Source organism: Pimephales promelas, chromosome 14, assembly GCF_988280905.1.
Source record: "Pimephales promelas chromosome 14, fPimPro1.hap1.1, whole genome shotgun sequence".
Classification (NCBI taxonomy): Eukaryota; Metazoa; Chordata; class Actinopteri; order Cypriniformes; family Leuciscidae; genus Pimephales; species Pimephales promelas.
Window position 1 is genome coordinate 24,469,008 of NC_142782.1, and position 26,607 is coordinate 24,495,614.

A 26,607-nucleotide genomic window follows, 5' to 3' on the forward strand; every position below is an offset into this window, starting at 1 on the left:
GTATCTTTTGGAAAACGCTCTCCAAAGCAGATAAATTTGAAAACGCCGTTTTCATTGTAGTGTGGACTGCGAAGCCAGTGGTATTTGAAAACAATGATGTAAGTTTAGTCATGTGATACATGTTGTACCAATAGATATTCGTGTTGACCGGTATAGTGCCTGTTATGGGCTATGCACTTTTACACTGTTGTTAAATGCTAATTTGCACACTCTTCATATCACAGTACTGCAAAGATGACAGAAAATGTACTCACATTTGCTGTCCCGCAGCAATACAGGAGAGCAGTTGCATTTTAGACCAACCATATGGTGACTGAGTGCGACTTGAACGCATCAGTAATGGTGAGATATTTTGCTAAATAAAATTATCCTGTAGAAGAATTTCACGATGACTTTATTATTTATTTTTTTCATCTGTTTCGTCTCAGTGAGTTTTCACGCATGCACAGTATGGTGAATTTACACTCTAAAAAATGCTGGGTTGTTTTAACCCAATTTTGGGTCAAATATGGACAAACCCGAAATGTTGGGTTAAAAACGTAATGTAAAAATTTAACCCAACGGCTGGGTTAGTTCATATTTGACCCAAAGTTGGGTTAAAACAACCCAGCATTTTTTAGAGTGTAGAAGTTTCTCATCCACACTGAAACATCGGAAAACGCTAGTGTGGACGGAGAGCGTTTTTAAACAAAAACGCCGTTTTCAAATGTATTCGGATTAATGTGGACGTAGCCTGAGCTCTGTCAAGGAATACCACAGTCTTCTTTTCTTAGAGAGAAAAGATTTAGTTATGCCCATGTGAGGATTTTCAAATCTTCCTCATATTGAAGTCTTCAGTAGAAAATTAATTGGTTAACCAAGCATAAAGCCGGCTTGATGGAATCATATTTAAGCAGAAAGCTCCATTGAAGGCATATATGGGACAGTGTGGCGTGGGCCGTGGGGGTCTGAAACCATCCCTGAAGCTGAATTTTATCTGAAATGCTGTCTGATTTCAAGGTCATGATCTCAAACTTCGGCATTAAGTTTCAAACGGACAAGATTCATAAACATTTAGGACCTTTTAACAGATCTGAGAACGGAATATCAGTAACCACTGGATCAAAGCAAGTGTAACTCCATAACTGACCCCAAGCTGGATATTTTTACCTTAAAAGTGTCCATCAGATGACTCAGCATGCTCCTTGGACAGAATCTAGGGCAGTGTCATCTATTTCCTCTCTGTCATACTCCTCTACTGCTATCTGTCAAGTGTTATACTACTTTGTCATTACTGTTCATGTCCAATCAAATTTGATGTCAATCAAATCTCCATAGAGACATCATAAGCTTCAACACAAGTTCAATGAATTCATTTTGAGTTACCAGTTCTGATTGAGTTTCAGCCAAGTGTTTAGTTTCAGTAATGGTAAAGTACTACTATTCATAATAATATATTAACAATATCCTATAAATCCTGGATTTTTTATTTATTGTGTTGCATAAGTAAACTGTTGAATATGCTGGTGTTGGAAAAAAAATCCAAAGCAAGTAAGAAATCTCTAATCTGCTCATTAAGGCTGCATTTATTTGATAAAAAATACAGTAGAAAACAGTAATACTGTGTTTAAATAATTTTAACTGTATAAATAATTGTTTTAAATTTTAAAATGTAATTTATTCCTGTGGTGGAAAAGCTGAATTATTTCACATGCTCCTTCAGAAAATTATTATAATATGCTGATTTGCTGCTCAGGACAATTATCATGATTATATCAATGTTGAAAACAGTTGCTTAATATTTTTGTGGAAACCATGATATAGTACCATGAAAAAGTTTGGGGTTCATCATTATCATTTTTTTTTTAATTAATATATTTAATAAGGATGCATTTTATTGATCAAAAGTGATATTCATGTTACAAACAAATCATATTTTATTCTTGCTTTTCATCAAATAATCCAGAACAAAATGTATCAGTTTCCATAAACACATGCAGCAAAACAATGATTTTCAACATTGATAATAAGAACCATTATTAATAATTGAGCACCAATAAAAACTGATAATAATGGAAAACCAAATCAGCATAATTGTGATTATACTGAAGACTGGAGTACTGAAGCTGAAGATTTTGCTTTAGCCAACACATTAATAAATTACATTTTAAAATAGATTCAAATAGAAAAACTTGCTTTACAGTATTTAATCAAATAAATGCAGCTTGGTGAGTATAAGAGGAATTTCAAAATCTTTTTACCTATAATCTATTTACACACACACACACACAATCCAAGCCATGGCAGAGTGCATTGATCCTTCCAGATTTACCTCTGTTTGTCATGTATTAAATGTGAAAGGATGGCTTTATTGGTAGATCCATACCCTCAGTGAGCAAAGTCTCTTAGAGTGGATGGCTACGCAAACAACTTTTTACGTACCAGCTGATATGGACTCAGAGGATTCACTGGTGCACAGAGCACACTAATTTATATCTCTTCTGATAGCTCCTATACCAACAGAAGCTCATGTTTGGACTAACATAATATATGGCATTTCAGCACATTAATGCCTCGTCACGCTAAATAAACGATCCCTGCTTGACCTCAATAAGTCACAGTGTATGTAAAACATCCAGTTAGCTTCAGGAACTCTCTGTGGCAGTTTATGTGTCCCTGGTGTCCATATTGCTGTCACGCATAGTTAGCAATTACACTGTCCAATTACATTTCTAAACTATCTGAGACTTGTAATTAGCATGTAAGCTAAAGTTCCCCTGTCTGCGCACTCTGATGTGGTGTTATGGGGAACAGGCGCATACGATTATCACAGGCAAAAAAAACATCGACCTGAGACAAACTTAAAGATTGAGGACAAATGTTTCACTTATTTAATTAATCAAACTACAGGGTTAACTGAAAAAAAAAAAATCCCAGGAATATAAAATTAAAATCTTAAAAATATAAATGAAAAACAAAATAGAAGACTGCTACCTTGCCTTAAAAAAGAGCAAATATCATTTTTAGTTAGGTAAGTTTATTTGTTTTCACTGAATCTGTCTGTTTAATTTAATAATTTCTTAATCGTTTGCATCATCAATAAAACAAAATGTTTTCTAAAGAATTTAAATATGGATGTAGTTAATATAAAGATTAGATATCACTCCTAGTGTAAATTTAGCAAAAAAAACAGTAAGGAAAACATTTATGCGTGTGTTTCAGTTTTTGCATTAAAGATTTAAAATTTATTTAACAAAAGTAGCTTTTTGGTATAAATAAATAAATAGCATCTGAAGAAAAAAAACTGGACCCAGAAGGGCACTAAAGGCTCATGACTTAAAGGTGAAGTATGCGAGATAAAGATTAAACAGGTAATGCACACATCAAAGCAAACAGCCTAATATATTTATGGTGCGCCATGTCAAAAAAATACTCCCGGTGCAGATATGTTGGATTTACTATAAGCAAGACGCTCATGTTCTAGAGACACACCAAATAATCCATTAGTAATCGGATTGATGGCTCAGTCGGACTGAAAAAGGGTGGTTTATTCCTTTTCTAATCTGATCGAGAGCACATGTAGGCTAAACACTTGATCGCATTGAAAACCGATACCGGAAAGGACTGCGCATGTGCAATGATGTAGAAATCGCGTAATGACATGCCTATGACGTATGACAGCACACGGAATGAGCTGCAGTTGTTGTTATATAACAGTGTTATTCTAAAATTCTGTCTGTGAAGTGGAGTAAAACAACGGTCCATCAGTCCTCACTTCAAACTCTCATCCAGACACTTTATTTTGGGTGTGGGAAGGGTCATTTTTACTGATCGATAAATGTATAATATTTTGATAATAAAAATTTGATATAATATAAGCAGCACGCCATAACTGTCCATGTCGTCTCCTAATCAGGATGCAAAATAGATATATTAAGTAATTTCTTTAAAACAAAGAAAAGAAGCAATAGTATTAAATACTTTATATATTAAAAAGGACTTAAATAGTATGCACATACAGAGGGAAACTGTATATTTGCATGTCAAAAAAAATCAATTCTGATGTAAATCTTATGACAAACGCGCACATCAGCCTAATCACTTTATTTATCGCTCATGTAAACACCGTTCAGATTCATCTATCGGAATGAATGAATTTCATTTGAAACAAAATGTGTGCATGTAAACATAGCCAGTGTTGCCTACTTAACTTACTCGTGACACATAGCAACACAGCTAAAAGTATTCCTCATATGATGGACCTTTAATTATCTTTATTTGATGAGACATGCCTTCTCAAGCCCCCGTACGAGCTGTGTTTGTGATATTTGAGTTGAGGCTCAGGCGACGCATGGAAGGGCCATTTGCAAGGTGGTTGACTTATTTTTGAAATTCCGCAAGGTTCCACAAGTGTCGCAGAAACTACATATGTCACTTTTAAGCACTAAAGCTCCGACTCTAATTGCACAATTGCTAACGGCCTACACGTGAAAATGAAAACAAAAACAAAGCAGGAGAGAGAGAGATGTTGATATTGTCATAATCCTAATTATCGGTTAGTTCTCTTTCAAAAGACAAAAGTGCCAAGTTGTTACAGCGGCCTGTCATCTTCGTCTTGACGTGTTTCTTTCTTAAATGCATCACAGATAGCGGTTGTAATAACACAAAAAGGACGCTGCTTGTTGGAATCCATATATTGACACGAAACTGAAGAGATGAATTTGCTTATACTTAACATTAGAATACAGTTCTAATGCATGATAAAATAAATCACATATAAAATAATTATTAAACAACTGTTAAACGTTTGAAAATGGTATTGTAAAAAAACAAAACAAAAAAAAAACTGTGACCTGTGAAACTGAAAAACTCAGTGTGAGTAGATTAAACATTATTCAAGCAAGGGCCAGTGATGAATAATGAATGAATAGAAGTCTGTGAGCCATTACAGCTAGCTGCCACCTCTGCTACTAGCAGATTCACAAGAACAGATTAGTGGAAAATTATGACATAATTTGATTGTAATATATGTAATGGTTTTCTTTCCTCTTGAGTGGATGAATAATGGACTGATGCCACTAGCATCTCCCCCAGGACAACTGTTTGGCTGAATCGTGAAATGTCATATTTCTACATTCTGTTTACTCCCATTAAATCCAAAATGCCAAGACAATGCTCAGATCAGATCCAACAAATACTACAGTGAACGCCAAACGGCAACCTGAAGAATGATTAAAATTTTAATCCAATAATTACACTGAATGGCACAAAAAAAAAAAAACTTATTTGTGAAAGGTATGAGAATCTCTTCAGCATCTACACACATTTTTTTTTATTTAATGGTAAGGAATAGATATTTTTCAGATGTAATTTCACGGATTGTTAAACAGATGTTCCGGTGAAAATGAACGTTGATGCCCCCACAAATAATCCAGTAAAGACATTCTGTTCCATTGACATTGAGCCAACGTAAACTGGTTTAAATTACCTCGAAAGTAAATAAGAACCCACTTGCTATCCTTTTCTTAATGGGCGTTAACAGACTGTGTCCAATGCTGGATGACTTATATGTGTGTGTGTGTACGTTATAGTAGGTCAAGTAAGCACAGTCAAGTGGCTCTTTAACACAGTAAACAACAAAAATGTGCAGGCACACACACAACCTAACTCTCTGTCTGTGTCTAATACAGAACATGGCTTGGAGGAGAGGATCAGCTGTTATTACGGATGAAAAGATCTGCATTGCATTTGTACTGCAGGGATCTTCCAAACTAAAAGTTTGCAGATAAAAGAGCTAGAACAGCCACAGGCATTTACAGACTCATTACTAAAATCCCTCAGCATAACTGTGAACACGACCCACAGACTCAATAATACATGTGCACATACATTCGAGCTTAAAAAAAACATTCAATTCTGCTTTATTAAAAGTTTCATTTCTTGTTCTTATGCCGAACCTAGACATCCTGGGTAAATCCTCAGAGTCCTTTTAACCTCATATAAAAGTGTTTACTGTTCATTTTCAAGATTGTGTGTGGAAAAAGAAGGAGAGGGAGAGAGAAATGGCCCTGGAGGGCTAGCTAGCCACTGCTGGTCTTGTGTCATGACGGATAAATGTGAGGCTTTAATAGAGGCGATATTGATTGAACAAAGGCACTACATGAAACGTGTGTGTGTGTGTGGGGGGGGGGGGGGGGGTAGACAGGCCGTGGTGAAGGGTACAGGGCACTCGGCTGCCATGGTGACTCAACACTGAACTCTGAAAAATAAAGGTTCCCAAACAAAGGGACAACATTTTCATTTTCCATTACCCAAAAAACCTGTCAATGAACAGAAAGAACCATTTTATTTTTTAAAGAACTTTTAAATCAACTTTTTTCCCACTAGAAAGAACCTTTTGTACAATGGAAATGATCCATAGATGTTAAAGTTTCTTTAAGCTACACTGTGTGATTTTTACCCCCATCTAGCGGTGAAAAGGTATATGACCATCCAGTTAATATTAGTTTCTGTTCCTCTCAATTCCGATTTCGTTTTAACTCATACGGTGGCCAATGTAGCCCAAGATTAACATGGCTTCCAGTTCGACCTCGTCCATGAGTGTCAACTCAAACGTAAACGCGAAAGGCGAAGCTTGAATTAACGGGTATGTCCCTCTTTGGCTAATGTACATTCAAGATGGAGGGGCATATTTTCAATGGCACATTATACACTTATGAGAATACTTTATTACTTGAACGAAGTAAATATACATTAATGAGCACATATATTTTTGAAACAACTAAGTGTTTTTAGCCAAGAATAAACTAAAAGAGTTACAGAGTGTAGCTTTAATGGAATTACAGAAGTCAATAAATAACCTTTACTTTTAAGAGTGTGCACGTCTCGAGAGTCTGTATGTTAATTGCCTCTGCTTTATAACTTATGTGTTCAATCTGACAGGATGCTATATTATATTTTGCTTGACTCCGATCAAGGCTTTGAAGAAACTCTCTGAATGTGCATATGCTAATGCAGGCAATTTCCCTTGTGAAATGGCAAAAGTTACATAACCAGAATGTGTTGAGCTCGGTGTCTCAATTTTATTTATGCCTTTGAAGTAGTCATAAAACCTTGAGTGACTATTCCTGAGTAAAAAACGTAGACTTTTTCAGACTCAAATTTTCCTGGCCTTTAAAACCTCTCCTGATTAAGATAACTCCAGCTTTACTGACTTTTGCGCCATTAGTTGCGGTATGTAGAGTCGTTTCTGGCTTATTGAACCATTGAAGACGTAGTTACATAACAGTTTAAGCGGGGGTGGGCGCAATCAAATCGTCCTGCCATTATATCAAACCATCAAGAGCGTCAAATGAAGAGCAGAAGCACTCCGAGCCCTCGCACTAAACAGGTGTGCATTACTCTGTGCGAGCAAGTGAGTGAGCTTACATCCGGGAAGAAAAAAAAAATACAGAAGTGGCATGCTATTACACGCTACAGTGTACATGGTAATGCAATAGTTGTGTGCTGCCATATAAGACATTGACGGGTATACAGCGAGTACTTAAAGAACCCCGTCTGACAGGGAGAAGAATAAAATGTAAAAATATGATCAAATTGAGTCGTTAAAACATAAAAAAAAAACAAAAAAAAAAACAGATTTATCCACCGGCTCGTGTCAAAGCAAAAAAAACAAAAAACAAAAAAAAAAAAACAAGCTAATCCTTTCCAGTGACAGAGCCCGTAATGAACCAGCTGCTGCTCAGGTCAGTACACGGGCTGATATTCCCCACATCCCCACGTCACTTTTTACTCCCCTAATGGCTTCCAGGTCAGTTAACTGAACACAGAGATACATACCCAGTCTGTTGCATATGAGGAGCCATTCGCCAGGTTGTCTGAATATGAGAACATCAGCATAATTCCTCAAGGTGCACTGGAGAATCAAAGCTCTCGATAGAAAGCCAGAACCGTGAGGATGCATAACCTTGATGTGAAAATATTAAAGCAGTCGATGGAGCAATTAAGAGATGCAGCTAATAATCTTCATCAAGGCTGTTAAGCTTACTCGTGATAGTTGGGAATTTTATAAACCGCAAAAGAGAGATTCCCCGCTGTCTCATAACTTTGGCAGCTGATCAACCTCAGACCTTGAGCAACAAAGAATGCCTTAATTTTGCCATTGTGTATTGTAGAAATGAATAAAAAAAAAGATGTGGATTTATATAATGCATGGGGAGGCTACAGTTGTTGTATTTCATTGTGTTTTTAAGCTGAAGATCACCCAGAACAAAAGAAAAAAAAAATCCCATGGTTTACCGGCAATTTTATACCTAATTTTCTCCATATGTAACACAATGATAAACTCAAAACTTTCTTATTTGCTATTGTCGTACCATACTGAACTATTAATAATTATTGATCCTTTAAATCAACGAAGCCCACAGAAAAGCCACTAAAAACCAAGATCTTTGAGTGTCTGTACACTTTCTGTCTCTGAACATTAAACAACGAATTTGCACAAATGTTTGAGTAAGCCCAACTAAGCTTTCTGGATTTGTGTTGGAAGACCAGTCTGGGCAGTATGACATTGTTATACAAAGTAAGGACACATCTAAACAGAAATATTATGCAAAATATACACTTTCTTGTATGTCACTGTAGTAAGGGTGCACCTTCTGGAGAAGCAGTGAATGCAAGATGTAGCATTCATCAGGTAGTGAACGAACAATGATGCTCACCTGGCTCTATCATCATTCCCACCTTAAACATGCTCTCCACATGCCTCTGGAACAGCTGCTAAACAGATGTAATGGCAAGGACAGCTGTCAAATTCTGCCACTTTGAATATCCGAACTTTAAACTGTGCCGTTTTCATCATCTTTGGAATGGGGATCCCAAGTGCTAGGAAACCATTTAGACTGGAGTAATGAACATTTCAATGAAAAGTGCTTCATTTCTGTGGCTCTTATATGCATGGGCTGCTGTAATTCACAAGCATAGTGTATTACTTAACATTTGGCTGACTTTTTGTCCATGCAGAATGTATAATAAAGATGCGTTGCATCATGCTTGCATGTCTGATTTAATTATACTCTTGCCAATAAGTTCTAAGAACTCCTGTTAACCATAAATAAATCCATGGCCATTACAGCTCTTATGATTCTGACTCAGCTTGACTTTTTCACTGGCAAATTGCACACCATTTGAACCCTATGATCAAAATGTCACACATACAGTGAGAGATGTGATTCATTAAATGGCATAAATGTCTTGACCACACAGGAAATGTTGTTCTGGCACGGTATACTGTGGTATGTGAGGGTGTGTTTAGCTGATACTCGACCTAATTGCGCGCGTCAAGTCTGGTATTGAATGGCGGTTATTTGGCGGCCCCTAGCGAGAGCTGCGTGGATAACTTCAACTCGATTCGCAATCTTGTTAATTACGAGCCCTCTAGTTATTCACAAAAACCAGCATCACTTAAAAGGTATCCAAAGGAATAATATCAAAGCAAAGCTGTGAGGTTTAAGTAAGACATCACATTAAAAACAAGTTAAGTGGAAACAGCATGACGCGCATCAACTTGCCACAAAACTCTTCACAGCCGACAGGATTTTGGCAATGGGCGTTTAATGCGTTAATGCCTTTGGCTGAGAGATCTCAAAAGGGATATTTATTACCTGCGTGTGACACACCGTTTCAGCCACATTTTTCTAGACAATTCCCAATCAGTCCTTCTGGTATTCGTCCATTTATGCGTTCCAACAAACGTCGACGCTCAAGCGTAATGGTCACATTAAGTTAGACACCTTACTCCAAATGTTATAGATGCAAGCATTCTAATGTTATATCCGAGAAACAGAAAGGTTGAAATAGCTCCACGTCTCTCCAAAGCGCACCAAACGAGGACTGTGTGAAATATTCACACACACACAAAAAAGGACGCGTCTTGTCCCCTTTTTTAGTTGATCGCTGTTTTCTCCTCAGAAGTGCGCACGGACGTGCAGAGCGACCCAGCGACAGCGTGGGCAGCTGGACGCTTCAGTTGCTTCTCAACAGCCTTCTTTTACATTCGCAAGTTCATCTAGATTATACTCCACTGGATAAAAAAAAAGTCAAGAAGCGATGGGAACCAGGCGGCAAGGTGACGGCGTCAACATCGCCCGTGCGCTGCGCTCGCGGTCACCGCGCACTTTTTCTACATTGTCATTATGAGACCGAGCGCAGGCAAAAAAACGCAAGATAAACATTGAGATTTCCGTGGCGCAAAAGCATGTCATGCATCGGCTGTAGAAGATCTTCGATAGTTCGCGCAATCTTCCTAGAGTCCAAATAAATTGGGATGCGGGGGGTGGGGGGGAACAAGAATGAGGAATGAAACACCACTTCACGGACGCGCGTGATGAGTAGAGCGCGTGAAAGCAACGCTCGTCATTTGGTAGATAGACAGATAGTGTTATCACCACTGCGCGCGCTATCCACCCTCTCTCTCTCTCTCTCTCTCTCTCTCTCTCTCTCTCTCTCTCTCTCTCTCTCTCTCTCTCTCTCTCTCTCTCTCTCTCTTTTCCTCCTCCGTCTGACTAACAACCTGCCAGTCCTGCTTTAGCTCACAAACCCGTGACGTCATTTTAAAGTAAAATATGTAACATTTTAGACATCCTTCCCCTTTTTTACCCTCAGAGGAGTTCATCCGAACTCAATTCTATCCCAATCTTTGCTCGCCGAGATAAAACAGTCAGCATTTGGGCTATGAAAAGCTCAACCACAGTACTTTCCACTAAAGGGGAGATCAGTTTCTCATCCCAAGGTTAATAAAGTGTCAGGTGGGTTTACTGAAGCAACAGAGCCATATCCTGGAAATTACATGAGAGTGTAATGTTACATTTTTCTTCATTGTGAAACATAGAAACTCTTTTTTGTTGTTAAGATAACTGATCTTCCACTCCAATTTACCATATAAGAAGAAGAAGAAAGAGACAGCGGTGGCATTAAATAATCTTGAATTCCCGTTTATTTCACAGGAATGGCTTTAGCCGGCTGAAAATGAATAAAACCTCTGTAGTCTGTCAGGCAACAGCAGGAAAGCTCATTAAGCTTGTGCGTTTGAGAAAATGGCTTTGTGAAAACAACCCTGATGAAGAAAATACATTCTTGCATGTGGAGGTTGTGAAATGTCACGTTTTTCCTTCATTGTGGACCAAAATATCCCCACAAGGATAGTTAAATCACACTTTCTGTGGCGACCATGATGACCCCCACGAGGAAACGGCTTAATACACAGTAAATAATGCACTCATAAAAAATCTTAAAATACAAAAAAAGATTTGTGCAAGGGTTACGTCTTGGGGTAAGGAAAAAAAAAATATCATTAGCTCACTATAGGAAAGACGTCAACATAATAGCAGGCTTATACGTATAACACTTTCTACAGCAGATAAGCAGTTTAAAAGATGCATTTTCTAAATGTGAGGCATAGAAGGTTTACAACATCTGTGATCATCTAGGAAAGTTGTTTTAAATTGTGCCAGTATAAACCGGGTGTTTGTGGAAATAGAAAATGAAGAGATAAATAAGCAGCATTAAAGAGTAGTACAGCATATCAAATCCAGCTTTAACGGCAAATGTTCAGCAGATTCCATCAGCTCTGCATTTTATCGCCATTACAATCTTACTGGAAATGCATTTTGGAGAAACTATATATTTTAGCATATGTAACAAGATCATTTGCACTACCTTAAAGGAATAGTTCACTTAAAAATGAAAATGCTGTCATCATTTCCTCACCCTCAAGTCGTTTTAAACCTGTGCATTTCTTTCTTCTGCTAAAAGAAGATATCTTCTTAAAAGATATTAAAGAAGATATTCGGTAACCAAACCATTTTATGGACCCTATTGACTTACATAGTATTTTTTTTTCATACTATGGAAGTCAATGGGGTCCATAAACTGTCTGGTTAGACATTTTTTCAAAATATATTCCTTTGTGTTCAGCAGAAGAAATACATTTTTGAAACAACTTGAGGGTGAGTAAATGACGATAGAATATTAATTTTTAACTGAACTATTCCTTTAAACCTGATATAATGGGAGAAAAAAAGGATAAATACTTTGTCGATGCATTTAACCTGTATGTAAATATATTATATATTAGTTTTGTGTTCAGTCCATGCTGAAAAAGATGAACAAAATCAAACAAATTGAGAATCTTTATTCATATTTTACTTCCTATAAAACACAGAAATCCTAGTAAAAACCTCAGTTCTTAAAAAAAAAAGCAGTTTTGCTGAGCGAGTTATTCATAACGTTCTGTATATCAGGCTGGGTATTTACCAACACAGGATTACTGTGTAATCCTTACACTGATGATTTAAGCCTCTAATGTAAAGAGCCCAAAATGCTGACTCAAAAAAAAGCATTTTGACAACGACATCGACCACAGCAATTCCAGGTTCAATAGCAATTTGGGCACGTTGCTAACCTGCAATAATCCGATAACTGTGATTAGTTAAACTTGTCAAGAAGCTGAGGTCTTATCTGTCTTGTTTTAATTGAGCCATTACTTCAGCTTCAGACAATTGTATTATCATATGCAAATAAAGTGAAGTTCACATTGTAATTAGCCGAATCTTACTGCATTCATCTTACAGCTGCTTCTAATTTGAAAGGCTAAGCGGTCAAGACCAAGAGTTATTGTGAGTTAGTGTATATTGTCGAGGAGGCCAACGGTGAAGCCGTGGACAAGACAATTCTTTGTCATGAATTTGAAGCAGAGGTCATGCAACTGAATGAAAGTTTATTGGATTCTTAAAGGGGTCATCAGATGCACATTTTGTAACACCGTAAAACTTCAAATAATGGCCGAGTCCCAAATAGACGTCTGTCTCTTTTCACACCGCAAATACACATTTATATGCAACCAGTGGTGGAAAGAGTACTGAAAATTTGTACTCAAGTACAAGTACAAGTAGTTGCAAAAATAATACTCAATTACAAGCAAAAGTACTGGTGTTAAAAATGTACTTAAGTAAAAGTACAAAGTACCCCTCTCAAAAACTACTCAAGTACTAATTACTAATTACTTTTAGCCTGTGATATTTATTTACTTTTATGGAAACCAAGTTATAAAAATGGTCTAATATGATTATTATTATTATTAATGAATTATAATGCAAAATAAATAAGCTTATTGGGTTATTTTATTTATAAACTTCTTTTTTTTTTTTTTTTTTTTTACAATAAAGATTTCCAAAAGTATCCTACGAATATTTCAAAAGTTTCAAAAGTTTTCAGCATTTAGCACTGACACAAATGTGCCATCTAGACAGACAGACAATCAGTGCAGTTACACTGTTATGCCAGTGGGTCATGGCCGGCAAGATACTGTTTTTATGAAAGAGTCATTATTAAACTCTTCATTCTAAGCTTAAAACACGGATTCAATATTAATAAAACAATGTGTTGACAATGACATACAATATAACTTTTTAATCTAAGTTTACAATGCTAAATCTTTGTTACGGTATATGTGCTTGTCACCTGAGTAACGCTGAAGCTCATGTTTCAAGTGATGTTTTTAGTCAAATTATCGTGAGGTCTACCCAACTTTAAAAACAAAAACAACTGAACTATCACATATCACTGCAGAAACAAAGTTTCTATAAAACGTCTCCTTTCCTTCCTCTGTATAAGAACAACTCCTCCATGTGGGGTCATGGGCACTCGTCATCTGGTATTTCTTCGGAATTTTCAATGAATTCAGTGTCTCGAATGTCCATGTCCATTACGGCAAAGTTCTTTGATAACACTAAAATACAAACTGAAGGACGTGTGACGACGAATATAGCTCTCCAGGAACCGAGCTTTTTTTTCCCGCTCCAAATACAAGGGTTTTTATTGGCCCGCCCACGATCAGTTATTTCCATTGGATACCCAAATGCTGGTCAAAGATTTGAATAATTGTTGAATTCAAATTGTACAAGTACTTTGTAATTAATGGGATTTTTAAAGTAGTGAAGTACATTACTTAACTTAATTTGTACTCAAGTACAAGAAAAATTACAGACTAAAAAATGTACTCATAAAAGTACAAGTACACGAAAAAACTACTTAATTACAGTAATCTGAGTAATTGTAATTCGTTACTTCCACCTCTGTATGCAACACCATATAAAAGTGAATTTTGCATCCAACTTTCATTTTAAACCTATACAGATACAGTCTGTTCTGAAGCAGCTGCAGGATTTTTCAGCTTCAGATGTTTTATGATGATTAGATTTTTCAAAACAGACCTAGAAAGAGATTGCAGATATTTAATCACTCTTCACCACACTGTCCATAGGAGCCCAAAGTGATTTACACAAGACAGACACGTTGTTGGGATCAACATCCTATCCATCAAATCCCTAACCTTAGTCGGACTGCCCACAGTACATCCACTGCCAGCCTGATGCATAATCGCAAAACAGGCAAGTCAATCCGATTCTTCTATGCAATTTCTGACATTCGGGGTGCACTAGTCCATCTGGAAATAAAGTTGTGTTTAGAAGGTACAGGGTTGATGCAGTGATTGCTTTATTGCTCATGTGGGCTAGACAGACTTAGCCTGCAGGCGTTTCTAGGCTGTAAGGATGATTATGAATGTCTTAATTGTGTAAAGCATGTGAAAACAAAACATGCTATTCATCTTATTCAGTATTATGTATTTATGTTTATATTTATGTTCAACAGTAGTTTATGGACCATTCACTGTGAATACTTTGTGAATACACTGTGAATACTAGTGTGTTTAGCGGATATGGTGAAGGAGGCCCAGCAGCGAAAGAGAAAACCAATGCTTGATTTTATTTTAGATTGCAGTTTGCTAATATGGGAATAAAAGGAGAGAGAAGAGTGCAACCAGATACCAAGATATTTGTAGGTGTCAACGGTTTCCAGTGCAAAATCATCCAAAGTGAACATTTTTGTTGTATAGGAGGATGAAAAGGGAGATCGGTTAAAGATCATACATTTGGTTTTGCTGGAATTTAAGTTTAGTTGAAGACCACGGAATGAATGTTGTTTGCTGTTAAAACTCACTTGGAGGCTGTCTAACACGGTATTCATAGATGGGCCGTAAGTGTAAAGGATAGTATAGAAGTATAGTATAGAAAGTATATGAAGAGTTCAGATGCAAAAGCCTCTAAATGCCATTTGAAATTTTCTTCTTTAATGATGATTTTTATCAAACTTGCATATTTAAGTTCAGTAATTTCACTTAAATAACAATTAATAGGTAATTATCATTGCCATTTAAGTGAAATCACTGAACTTAAATATACAAGCTTGATAAAAATCATCATTAAAGAAGAAAATTTCAAATGGCATTTAGAGGCTTTTGCATCTGAACTCTTCATATACAGAAAGAATAGTATCGTCTGCATATAGATGTATCGAAGAGTCACCTGCGGCCATTGCCACATCATTGATGTAGACTGAAAATAATATCGGGCCGAGAATTGAACCTTGCGGCACCCCCGTCGAGACAGCTAGTGGGCTAGATATAGCAAGCCCTCTGATTTAAAACACTGAAATCTGTCTGTAAAATAATTAGTGAACCATAGGCAGTGATTTGAGAGACCTATACTTCTTAGCCTACCAATAAGGATGGTGTGGTTGACAGAATTAAAAGCCTTGGCCAGGTCTATAAAAATTGCTGCACAGAAATATTTGTGGTCCGTGGCAGATATTATGTCGTTTATGACTTTGAGTGTGGCTGAGGTTTACTTAACACGACAGTAGTCGAATTTAATCAAGGAATCGTGGCAGCCCTAATTTTTTTATTTTTTTATTTATTGACCCCAAACTTTTAAAAGTTAGTGTATGTTTGTAATAAAAATAATAATATTATTAATTATACAAGGTATACAGACAGTTATTATATGGCAACCCGATGGAAAATTTAGTTAATATATTTGATGTACGTTCCGTTTATACTTTGCCCATATCTAGAGAAATACATACACATTTTTTTCTAGTCACCTGACCATACATAGGTTTAAGCTTCAGTTTTGACTAGTAGTGCCTAGTTAGCATATGTCAGACCTCCGTTTCCCAAATGTCACTTCATTAATGAGATGCTCACTAGCAATCAATACATCAAGACATGTTAATATTTTGAGGAGTTAATCAATGCTCTATATTTAGAACTGTCCTACAAAGTAAATTATTAGTGGAACACCTTGAAACCAGTATAATATTTGGCCAGGGTCAAATCAATAATCAGTTACAAGATGACAATCCGTTTTTGACTAACTTTTCTATGACTACATTTTTTTTGACAGTTTTAAACAGTTGTTTTACTCGTGCAAAAAAAAAAAAAAAAAAAACTGTGTGCCTTGTATATTTCAAGGAATGCTATGCATTTTGTGCTCAATATTCAGAGCTATAATAACCCACTGAAAGGTGGAATAATTGCAAATCACTTTGAACACAACATGAGACACAAATAGCTGCCACAACAATAAGACAGTGACCATGACAACCGGACTGAAGAGAGGACATCTCTGGAGATGAGAAAAACAAAAGGGTCTATTTGAGCACAATGAGCAGTGAGACCAAGTTAGTTAACAGAGCAATAAGCACCTAAAAGGGTTTATTTGATCGTTTTAACTCTTTGAAGTTTAGGTGTGATAGATTGGTCACCAAAAAGTTGCAAAAAAAGTTGTTCGCAATGATGATACTGGACACATTAGACTCAAAGAGATGTTGTTAAAAAAAGAAGTACACTTTAGCTTACATTTAAGACTAGTTATCATAGAAAAAAAACACTTGAAGATTATACTTAAGTGAAACTGAATGTAATTTTTTCAGACACTCAAAGGCATGTTATTTACAAATAAATGGAAATGTATTGTAGTTTCAATTTATGTAAAAAAAAACAATTAGTTGATTTAAAGAGTGTTTTTTGATCAACTTAAGTATATGTATTTTTCATAATTGTATATTGTCTTGAAATATGGTTAAAAATATGGTTAAAGTGTCCTGTTGAATGTATCGACAATAATTATTTATGGTGAACTATATTAAACTGTCATTTCTATTGAAACTTGTACAATATGTCATCCATTTAAATAAAACTGTAATTACACATTTCTAATAATAAAGTTGCAATTGAGTACATTTCAAATTTAAGAACATGTATTTACTTTTATGATATACTACAGATAATAATACAGTTAACATAATCAAATACTTTACATGTACTTTAGTATGATAGTCAACATATCAAAATCAGCGTGTAAAATGTAAGCAATGCTTTAAAATATACTTTGAAATAATACTTTTAATTTTAAGTGTGTTATAGTCATGAACATTTACTCCCTTTAAGTACACTTAAGTGGCCTTATATTTTATTAAACTAAAATAGAATTAAGCGCACTTGTTTTTTTTGGGGGGGGGAATTGGGAATTCACACAAACATTTAAATTCAGTCATAATTAACTCACTCTTACCTCGTTCCAAACCTGTATTTTTTTTTTCTTCTGTGGAACACAAAAGAAGATATTTTGAAGAATTATTAACACTTTTGTCACGAAGGTCCAATAGAACATCCATATGAACCAATTTTTTTTTTTTTTTTTTTTTTTTTTTACAAATTTTAGATTTTTCAAAATATCTTTTGTGTTCACCTAAGAAATAAGTCAACAACATAGTGATATATTTTTAAAAATGCAAGTGAACTATCCCTTTAATAGGTTAATAACCTTTCAGAAACACTTTTTTTCAGCAGCCAAAATTCCCTAATAAAACCGGTGATTCAAACATGAAAAAATATCAATATTCACACCAGTAGAGCAGTCTTGAGTAGGTACTTGGGAAACAGATGGTATTATTTAGTATACATCAGAGAATCCACTTTCTATTAAAGGTGTTTATGGTGAAGAATAAAGAGAGAAAATTAGATTTGTTTGAAATGTTTGAGAGTCTCAGCTGCTTTAGTAAGCTCATTTTACATCTGTCATTCTGCGTCTAGTGAGGCTTTCAGTTCAACAGCCACTTATCTTACAAACCTCTTAAGAGTAACAGGCCAGCAATAAGCCCCACCATGGGCCTTACCCTCCAGACAAAATAACCCAGAGCATTCAACTGGTTTTTGATGCACAGAGCTCTCATTCAGGCAGTAAGAGACTTCTATAAGAGGATGATGGGAACTGGTGATAGACAGTGTATGAGAGGGACAAAGTATAAAACAGAACTGGGACAGAATGAGCGAGACAGAGAAGCCAAATGAGGAGGTGTGAGTCCTGCCCTTGTGCATTAATTCTCTGCTCATCTATACTCTGAAGGGCAAGACGTGACGTATTACCACTCCCCCATCTAGAGATGCACACTTTGGTTCGCACATACACAGTGTAGATGAATATTGACTTTTAAATATTTGCATTTCTATCAGCACACATCAGGTCGGGTGTATGTTTGATTTACACGTGGATCTGAGAAATCAAAAACATGCAGACGCTGATATGGACACATATTATGATCCACCCTCTGCTGTTTTTTTAAGTGGGGATCTTCACCCAAGCAATTTCAATAATCTCATCTCCAGGCTGTGGAGGCGGACCTCAGATTTGCTCGACATCTGATGTTGTCTTCGATTAAGATTCCTGACAAGGCCTCTGGAGTCTAGAGTGTAGCACAGTTTTCACCTGGGAAGGGTCTGAATGCTGAAGTGTAGAAAAAGTCATTGCTATGGAAACAGGCATAATACTGAAAGCGTAGAAATGCATTTGGAGAAAGAAAAAAAACAGAAGAAAGCATATTACAGGGTATGTTCGGGTCAGAAAAGTCTTTGGGGGTAAAGTATGAGCAGACCAAGAGCCATTCTGCCTGACCTGAATGGTATCACTAACTGGCTGTGATCAATGCGGATAGGTGACACTTTGATTTACTATGCCTAGTTACTAGGGTTATTTTAGCTAACCATAAATATTCCTGTACTAAACTGAAATTAAATGGACTTGAGGTTGACATTATTAACTTTTTTGCACACCAGCCACTTTGGCTAATGGTTTTCCAAAGTTACAAGCCACTCAGCATTTTCACTACCCACAATTTTGACATTGAAACCACAGGAAACTGCCAAGTGGATATTTTTAATATAATCTCATAATTTGTCAGTAGATGCAGTGTTTCCTCTAGGATTTTTTCCAACTGTGGTGGCAGGCCCATTTCCCCATATTCCCAATGGCTAAAACCCCTTGCCCCAGGTGTTTAAACCTCCCCAAAGTTTTATAATATGAAAGGCTCAAATAAGAGCACTTCACATTGAAAAGTTCAAAGCACAAAGCGAAGAGATTATATCTATCTATGCTTAATGTTACCCTGGGTTTCCTATGCTGCCTTGCCGCAGCACGATTTTCTTCACGCTGCTAGGCAGCCTGGACACCATGAACCAAATTTTCGCCTGAGATAGGGAACCTATCACAGAACGGGGAGGGAGCGGCAAGACGATGACGAAACTGCTCGATGTGAAACTGCGGCCTTTCAACCTTTTACTATCGTGTCTGATCTGCTATTATCGTGATCTGCTATGGTTCTGCTGCAGAGCAAGTACAAAGACTTTACTGACTTTCTATACCCATAGCAGATCAATATAGGTGGAGCTGGGGGAGGCGGAGGGTTTCTGCAAAACTGCTTACAGCAAACAAAGAACCAAACATTTTTTTTTTAAATTAAGCAGCAAACTCATTATCAGCATTATCCAACAATAAGCTTAAGCCACGTTACAGTAGATGATGACAATTTGATCAGCATTGTGCCCCCTAGAGTTTCCTAACTGGACTATGGGTGTTTTTTTTTTTTATGATCGATTTGCCAAAGCAACATTTCACATTTTCATTTACAGTAGTTTAACTTGATGTACTAAAATAAATAAAACTAAATTTTTATATATATATATATATATATATATATATATATATATATATATGAAGAGTTCAGATGCAAAAGCCTCTAAATGCCATTTGAAATTTTCTTCTTTAATGATCATTCTTATCAAACTTGTATATTTAAGTTCAGTAATTTCACTTAAAAAACAATTAATAGGTAATTATCATTGCCATTTAAGTGAATTTACTGAACTTAAATATACAAGTTAAATAAAAATCATCATTAAAGAAGAAAATTTCAAATGGCATTTAGAGGCTTTTGCATCTGAACTCTTCATATGTATATATATATATATATATATATATATATATATATATATATATAATTTAAATTAACTTACATATATATATATATATACATATATATATATATATATATATATATATATTATACTAATGATACTAAAATAACACTGTTTGCCACTGTTACAAATAGAGATGGAAAGAGTTAATTTAAATGCTAGAAAACTACAATTGAATAGCATTCAGGTTTTTCAGTTAAATTAAAAAAAAATATGAGAGAGTAAACAAATTAACACATGACAAAAATGTAAAAGATAATGAAATGTGCAAATATATAAAATATTTTTTTTTTGCTCAACAGAAACTGTAACATTAAACAAATGTGACAAATTGCCCCTTGAATAAATTCCTATCGCAGGAATATATCTTTTCAAATATATATAAATATATATATATATATATATATATATATATATATATGAAGAGTTCAGATGCAAAAGCCTCTAAATGCCGTTTGAAATTTTCTTCTTTAATGATGATTTTTATCAAACTTGTATATTTAAGTTCAGTAATTTCACTTAAATAACAATTAATAGGTAATTATCATTGCCATTTAAGTGAAATTACTGAACTTAAATATACAAGTTTGATAAAAATCATCATTAAAGAAGAAAATTTCAAATGGCATTTAGAGGCTTTTGCATCTGAACTCTTCATATATATATAAAAACACATACAATTTTAATGAATAGCTGTTCATTTTGTGATGTCAGCATGTACCTGATGCATCCATTTCATAATGATCATGAAGTGGTTCTGAAAGCAGATCTCATTAAAACATTCAGAAAATGCAAGTGTACATGAACAGGTGCAGGTTGCTGTTGTTTTAAAGTTTGTAAGACAGCTCTAACACAGCAAAAACAATTTCTTACGCAGTATGTCTTAAGTATTTAGACATCCTCAAAACAAGATACAAAAGCATAAGTATTGCACAAGGTATAAACACTTATTTTTAGATGATGATTTGTAATATCATAGATATTGGATTATTTTAGATTTCGTATTCCCCACTTTTTTTCCTAAGCATACAGTAAATTAAACAAAATTTAATCAGGGGGTTTTGCAAATCTATTCTGTAATTTTAAAGCCAAAACCCAACTGATAATTACTGTCACCATTTGTATTATATTCTTACTGCCAAAAGCACAGCACATATTTAAACTCTTTGACTTGAAAAATAATACATAATAATGAGTAAACTTTTAAACTTAAAAGCTTTCTAATCTCTAATAGAATAACATGCATATTTCTTTGAGTTCAAAGGTAAATTTTGATATTTACATCTAAAACTCACTATGCTATGCGTCACTCCCCATGATTGACAGGAGCTGATATACCAGCCTGTATATGTGAGTTTCATGGACTCAAGCCAGAGACTAGCATGCAAACAGCAAAGGAAGAAATCTGTGCATCTATTTTAATTTAGCTACAGCGGAAACACCCATTAACCCTGTCTTGTCACGTCCTCTCTTCTTCTATTCTATCTGACAGCTCACCTGTCCTTTCTCACCTCAAAAATGAAAATGAAGTGTATGCTGAAGAACTCAAAATACACTGAGAGTGATAACAAGAAGATGTGTATAAACAATAAAAGTGATCATTTGAGTGCCTTCAGTCGGTAATCAGTAATCGCACTCAGTTATTAGATGTATTTGTGTATTTTAATCGATCTATAGTGACCTTTTTATCCATTTGAAGGGAAAGACAAAGATGCATTAAAGAATAAGGGAGGGGCAATGAGTGACATGTGTTTTCTCTGAACTCGTGTTCCCAGCATGTGCTCATATTGGTGAGGTTAATGGGTGGTATAGCAGTACTTCTTTACCCCTTCAGTGACCCCCGTGGTCAGCTTTAACATGCCGGCAGCAGTTGCTTTTTCTTTTGGCTCTATGTAGGCTGTCACCAGTGAGACCCGAGTCTTTTCCCTGTCCTGACACTTTATGAGATCTGAGTGTGAAAACACTAACCCTTTTCCAAATGACCCCAAGTCTACCTCTGTCCCTTTCAGCCCTTGCACCTCAACATGTGTTTTGTTATAGAAGGTGTTGGAAGTGAGAGATTAGTGAAATTTGTTTAAGCTTTGCAACTATTTCAACTAACTCTCTTAATCTCTGCTAACACTATTTTGATGCTTCCCCCACAGACATTTTACTACTGACTATATGTAACTTTGCAACTACGTGTCAACTTATTATAACTACTTAAACCGGTACCCAAACACCTGATCCTAACCTAACAGTCTACTTACAGTCTTCAATCTTCTAATAATTTAATGAGATTTAGTTGACATGACTTATAGGTATATTATACATTATAGTATACATTACTTATAGCTAGTACTAGAATGTCTAAAGTTGACCACCAAAACAAAGTGTAAAAGTCTTTTCACACTGAGTCTGAAATTCTCATCTGAAATATTTGCATGGTAAAAAAGAAATACAACTTTGCGTTGTCAATCACGTTTACACACTAATTCCGAAACTTTAGATTAAAAACTATACTTTAATAAAAAAAAATTAAAAAAATGGATTTGGTTCGATTTTCTGTTTTTCACATCCGTAGCAAGCATTTTGAGAGGCGTTTTGACAATTCAGAGCCACCGAATGACGAATAGGAAAATAGGCATGTGAAAATTTCGAACTCGCTGTGCAAGGACCTTACTTTGTGCATTTTTAAATAGCATAAACAGAGAATCTAATCACAAAAATCAAGCCGCTCTAACTGTGTTTCCTTCATATATAATAAATAGCTGATGCTTTGGGCATTACAGTATCTTGCAGCTTATCAAGCTGTATCGCTCAATAGAGAGAAGTCTAATGCAAAAAGCTCCTGAAGGTTCAAAACATTGTCAACGTATCCTGACACTAAGCTCATACATATTTCATATGCATATATCTCATACATATACAGATTTCTTGGCAGTAAAGAATCTGATATATTTAAGCATTTTCCAACCAATATGATAATGTTTTTTTGTTTTGTTTTTTTTTTTAAGTCTGAGTAGTTTGGGGTTCTGAAGAAATTCTTATTAAAATTGTGTCCAACATTCTAAGGCCTACAGTCAATATTCAATAAGATGGAGATTCTCTAAAACTTCTGTAACAGTATATTAGTTATGATTCCTATCTCGTGCTCCTTTCATGTATAAGGACTCTTATTTAGAAGTATAGGCTATTCTTATTCCTATTGTTTCTGCTCTTCCTGTGATTAATTACTATATTCAATCAAGAATAAAAATTAAAAAAAATAAAAATAACTCACAATTTCCTCTCCAGGCTAAAGAGACAATTTCAAATTCTTTCTACATGTATGCTGAGACCCAAAACATTATTCAGTATTCACAATCTTGGCACACTCAGCTACTGTGAGATAATAAGGATGAAGTAGGATCAAGGTTGACTAGATAATCTATTAGACACACAATTCTAAATGAAGTTCCTTTAGGCTCACTATGAAAGGCCATTGGCACACACGTCATAAAAGAAGAAGAAACGTGATGCTGATTTACGTCAAAACAGCAATTTATTAAATGTATTGCTCAGTGACTACACCATATGCGGTGAGCGGTATTGTTTTGAGAGCATGAAAGAATAAAAGAAGTACCAAAGGAGACAAGATGAATGCAGAAATGCCAATGAGATGTTCAGGAACACTCTGGTGAACACCATTCAGATGAACAGTCTCAGATAAATGCTGTTTAAAAAAACTGATGTTTAACTGTGAGCGGTCCACATCTCTCTCCCTCTCTCTGACAGGAGTTGGGTGAATAAGGTGCATGGCTAAAGTTATTATAATGCAGAGATGATCACTCTCTTTCCTTCACTCACACGCACACACTGACAGGCTCCTTTCTAAATGTCAACCTCAGAAAGGATGAGGTTAGAGAAAGAGTGAAAATGAGACGGGCGGGGTGGTATGGAAAAGAATGAGAAGTAAAGACAGAGTGCAAGATAGAGAATTAAAGGGAAAGCTCATGGTAAGAGTGCCTTAAATCTCTGCTGTGACCTTTTTTAATGTTTTTTTGGGAATGAGCCTATCAGTTTCACCTGTGGACTACAGCAATGAATATAAACAAATTCATGACCGTCCCCCCACACCTCTTCCCATCTTTAGTGTTTTCCTGAACAGATCAAGTTTAGTTTGGATATGCTATGGGCTGTGGATCTGATAGTTACTGAGTATGTGATTTTTAGGCAAAGAAGGCAAGTTGTTTAACATTACATGCAGAAAAGACACTTATGTTGTATTTTGGATGCTGATACTACAGTGCAGTCTCATCTTTTGACCATACGTCAACATCCGCCTTTTTAGTCGGTTAGATGGCGTTATTGGATCCTAACCCTACCCCAGACCTAAACCTACCCCTAAACCTAACTGACGTTAAAGGTAAAGCGTCAGTTGTATGACGGCCCGGGATCGTCAACTAACAAACGCTTAAGGGTACCCTAAAAAGGACGTATGGTCAAACTTCGTCCCAAGACGTCAGTTATATGACGACTTGGGATGAGACTGTGTTAGATACTATGATAATTTGTTGTTGTCCTGGGCAGGAATCTCAAAGGAATTATTCATCCAAAACTAGAATTGAAATAAATGGACACTGGAGCTTTCAAACTTCAAAAAGGACACAAAAGTAAAAAAAAAAAATATCATAAAATGTATGCACTGTATTCCAAGTCCTCTGAACAATTCCGGTACACATCCGGAACAATACACAGGAATAAACAAAATATAATCAATATTATAAACAAGTTTAAAAAGATGAATTTTTAATACTTTCTTGAATGAACCAGACGTCAATGAACCAGATCAGTATGATGAATCAATTTCAAGTATTGGGAACTGAATCAACCGATTCAACTCATAATTAATTGATTCATTCAGTTAATTTTTGGTATGTTTCTTGCGCAAAGAGAAAAGAGGGAAAATAAATTGAGGAATTGTAAACTATCCCTTTAAATATCTTGACATCCATGTCAGCTACAGTATCTTCACCACAAATACCATGCTGATATACCAGCTTTACCAATTACTTTGTGCCAGTAATAAACTAAGGTGGAGATTTTTAAGCAGTGATGGCCACCTATGAACCCCATCATTTGGATTTAATATATGTGCATTTCTGTTGGCTCTCCAATAGATCAGGACTGATTAGCTCCACATACAAAAAGCTTTACCTTCATTAAATTATCTAACAAAGCATGTGCCTGTCTTAGCAATGCACTCCGACACAACCCAATTCCATTGGCAGAGAGAGAGGGAGAGATCCCTTAGGAGGACCTGCAATGGAAATGTCAATTTTTTTCTACATCATCTGTTTTCTGTGAGTGCCTGACTCAATTACCAAACTGCCTTTTAATGTAACTGAAATTTGTTGAGGCAAAACATTGACATTTAGTCAAGTTATATTGGCAAAATCCTGCCTCATATGAATCTTGCACTACATTATCTAAATTTCAAACCAAGCTTCAAATCACCTAAAGGTGTTTTTCTTATAAAACTGGGACTTTAAATTCAAGAAACTTAGTTTGCATTATGCCGTTTCATACATTTTTGAAGGGCTTTAATTAGTTGAATGTTAAATATGCACAAAACTCCTAAGGGCTGTATTTACTAGAAACTACACTGCGGTACTCCTGCTGGTCATAAAGCTGTTTCGCTGTGCTTACTGAGAGCGAGCTTAGAAAAAGATTTTCTTTGACTCATACGAGTTTCTTTGTACCCGCCTTCAAATATTCTCCACTGAGCTCAAGCAAAACATGATACATAATAACTGATTAAGGCAAAATCCTCAGTTCCTGAGAGGCTTTTAAACTACTGGCATGAAGTGAATAGTTGACTGCGTTCTAATACTGTATATGCCATTTGTTTGAATTTCTTTCAATAACTTTGCTGATGTGAGATCAGCTAATTTTTAAAAGAATAAAGGGATCTCAGAACAGCGCCCTTGTATTCAAAAGTGTTATACTTATGGGTTTAAGTGTCATTGAGGTGATGGATTGGCCTCAGAGTGCATGCTGACTGATGCCGCTGATTTATAATGTGCTCTGTGTATTGGTTTACGTCTTGTTCAAATAAAACCGGCTTCTCTTGCCAGCACTTCCCTGATTAAGGATCTACTTTTGCTAAATGCCCCAGGGTCTTCTAAACCAAAAATGCAACAAACTCGTCAAAAACAGCACTGTTATAACAGTTTCTAAATTTTATGAACGCGGGTTAAATGTTGTAATGTTTCCACAAGTAAACATGAAATTATATGTCAGTTATAAGTTGTGTTTGTGACTCGTTTTAATCATGTCCTCAATGTTGTACAAATACCTCTGCCAATTATTTGACTTATCCTCGTAAACGAAGAAGGTCCACGTAGGCTTCCATGTAGTTCTGCCATCATAAAAAAACTATAATAGCAGAGAAGGAC

At 35.7% G+C, this 26,607-nt stretch overlaps 1 protein-coding gene across 2 annotated transcripts in view; it reads right to left on the bottom strand.

Annotated features, from left to right (window-relative positions):
- ajap1 (adherens junctions associated protein 1) overlaps positions 1–26,607 on the bottom strand; it is a 79,927-nt gene that overhangs the window by 39,873 nt on the left and 13,447 nt on the right. Inside the window, exon 1 of one of the 2 annotated variants that reach the window (XM_039680965.2) lies at positions 9,642–10,445. The exons of the other annotated variant lie outside the window; for it this stretch is intronic. Within the exon in view, the coding sequence (XP_039536899.2) occupies positions 9,642–9,670 (29 nt within the window). The 5' untranslated portion in view covers positions 9,671–10,445. Of the gene's footprint in view, positions 1–9,641; positions 10,446–26,607 lie in introns of those variants that run through there. 2 annotated transcript variants of the gene reach the window in all.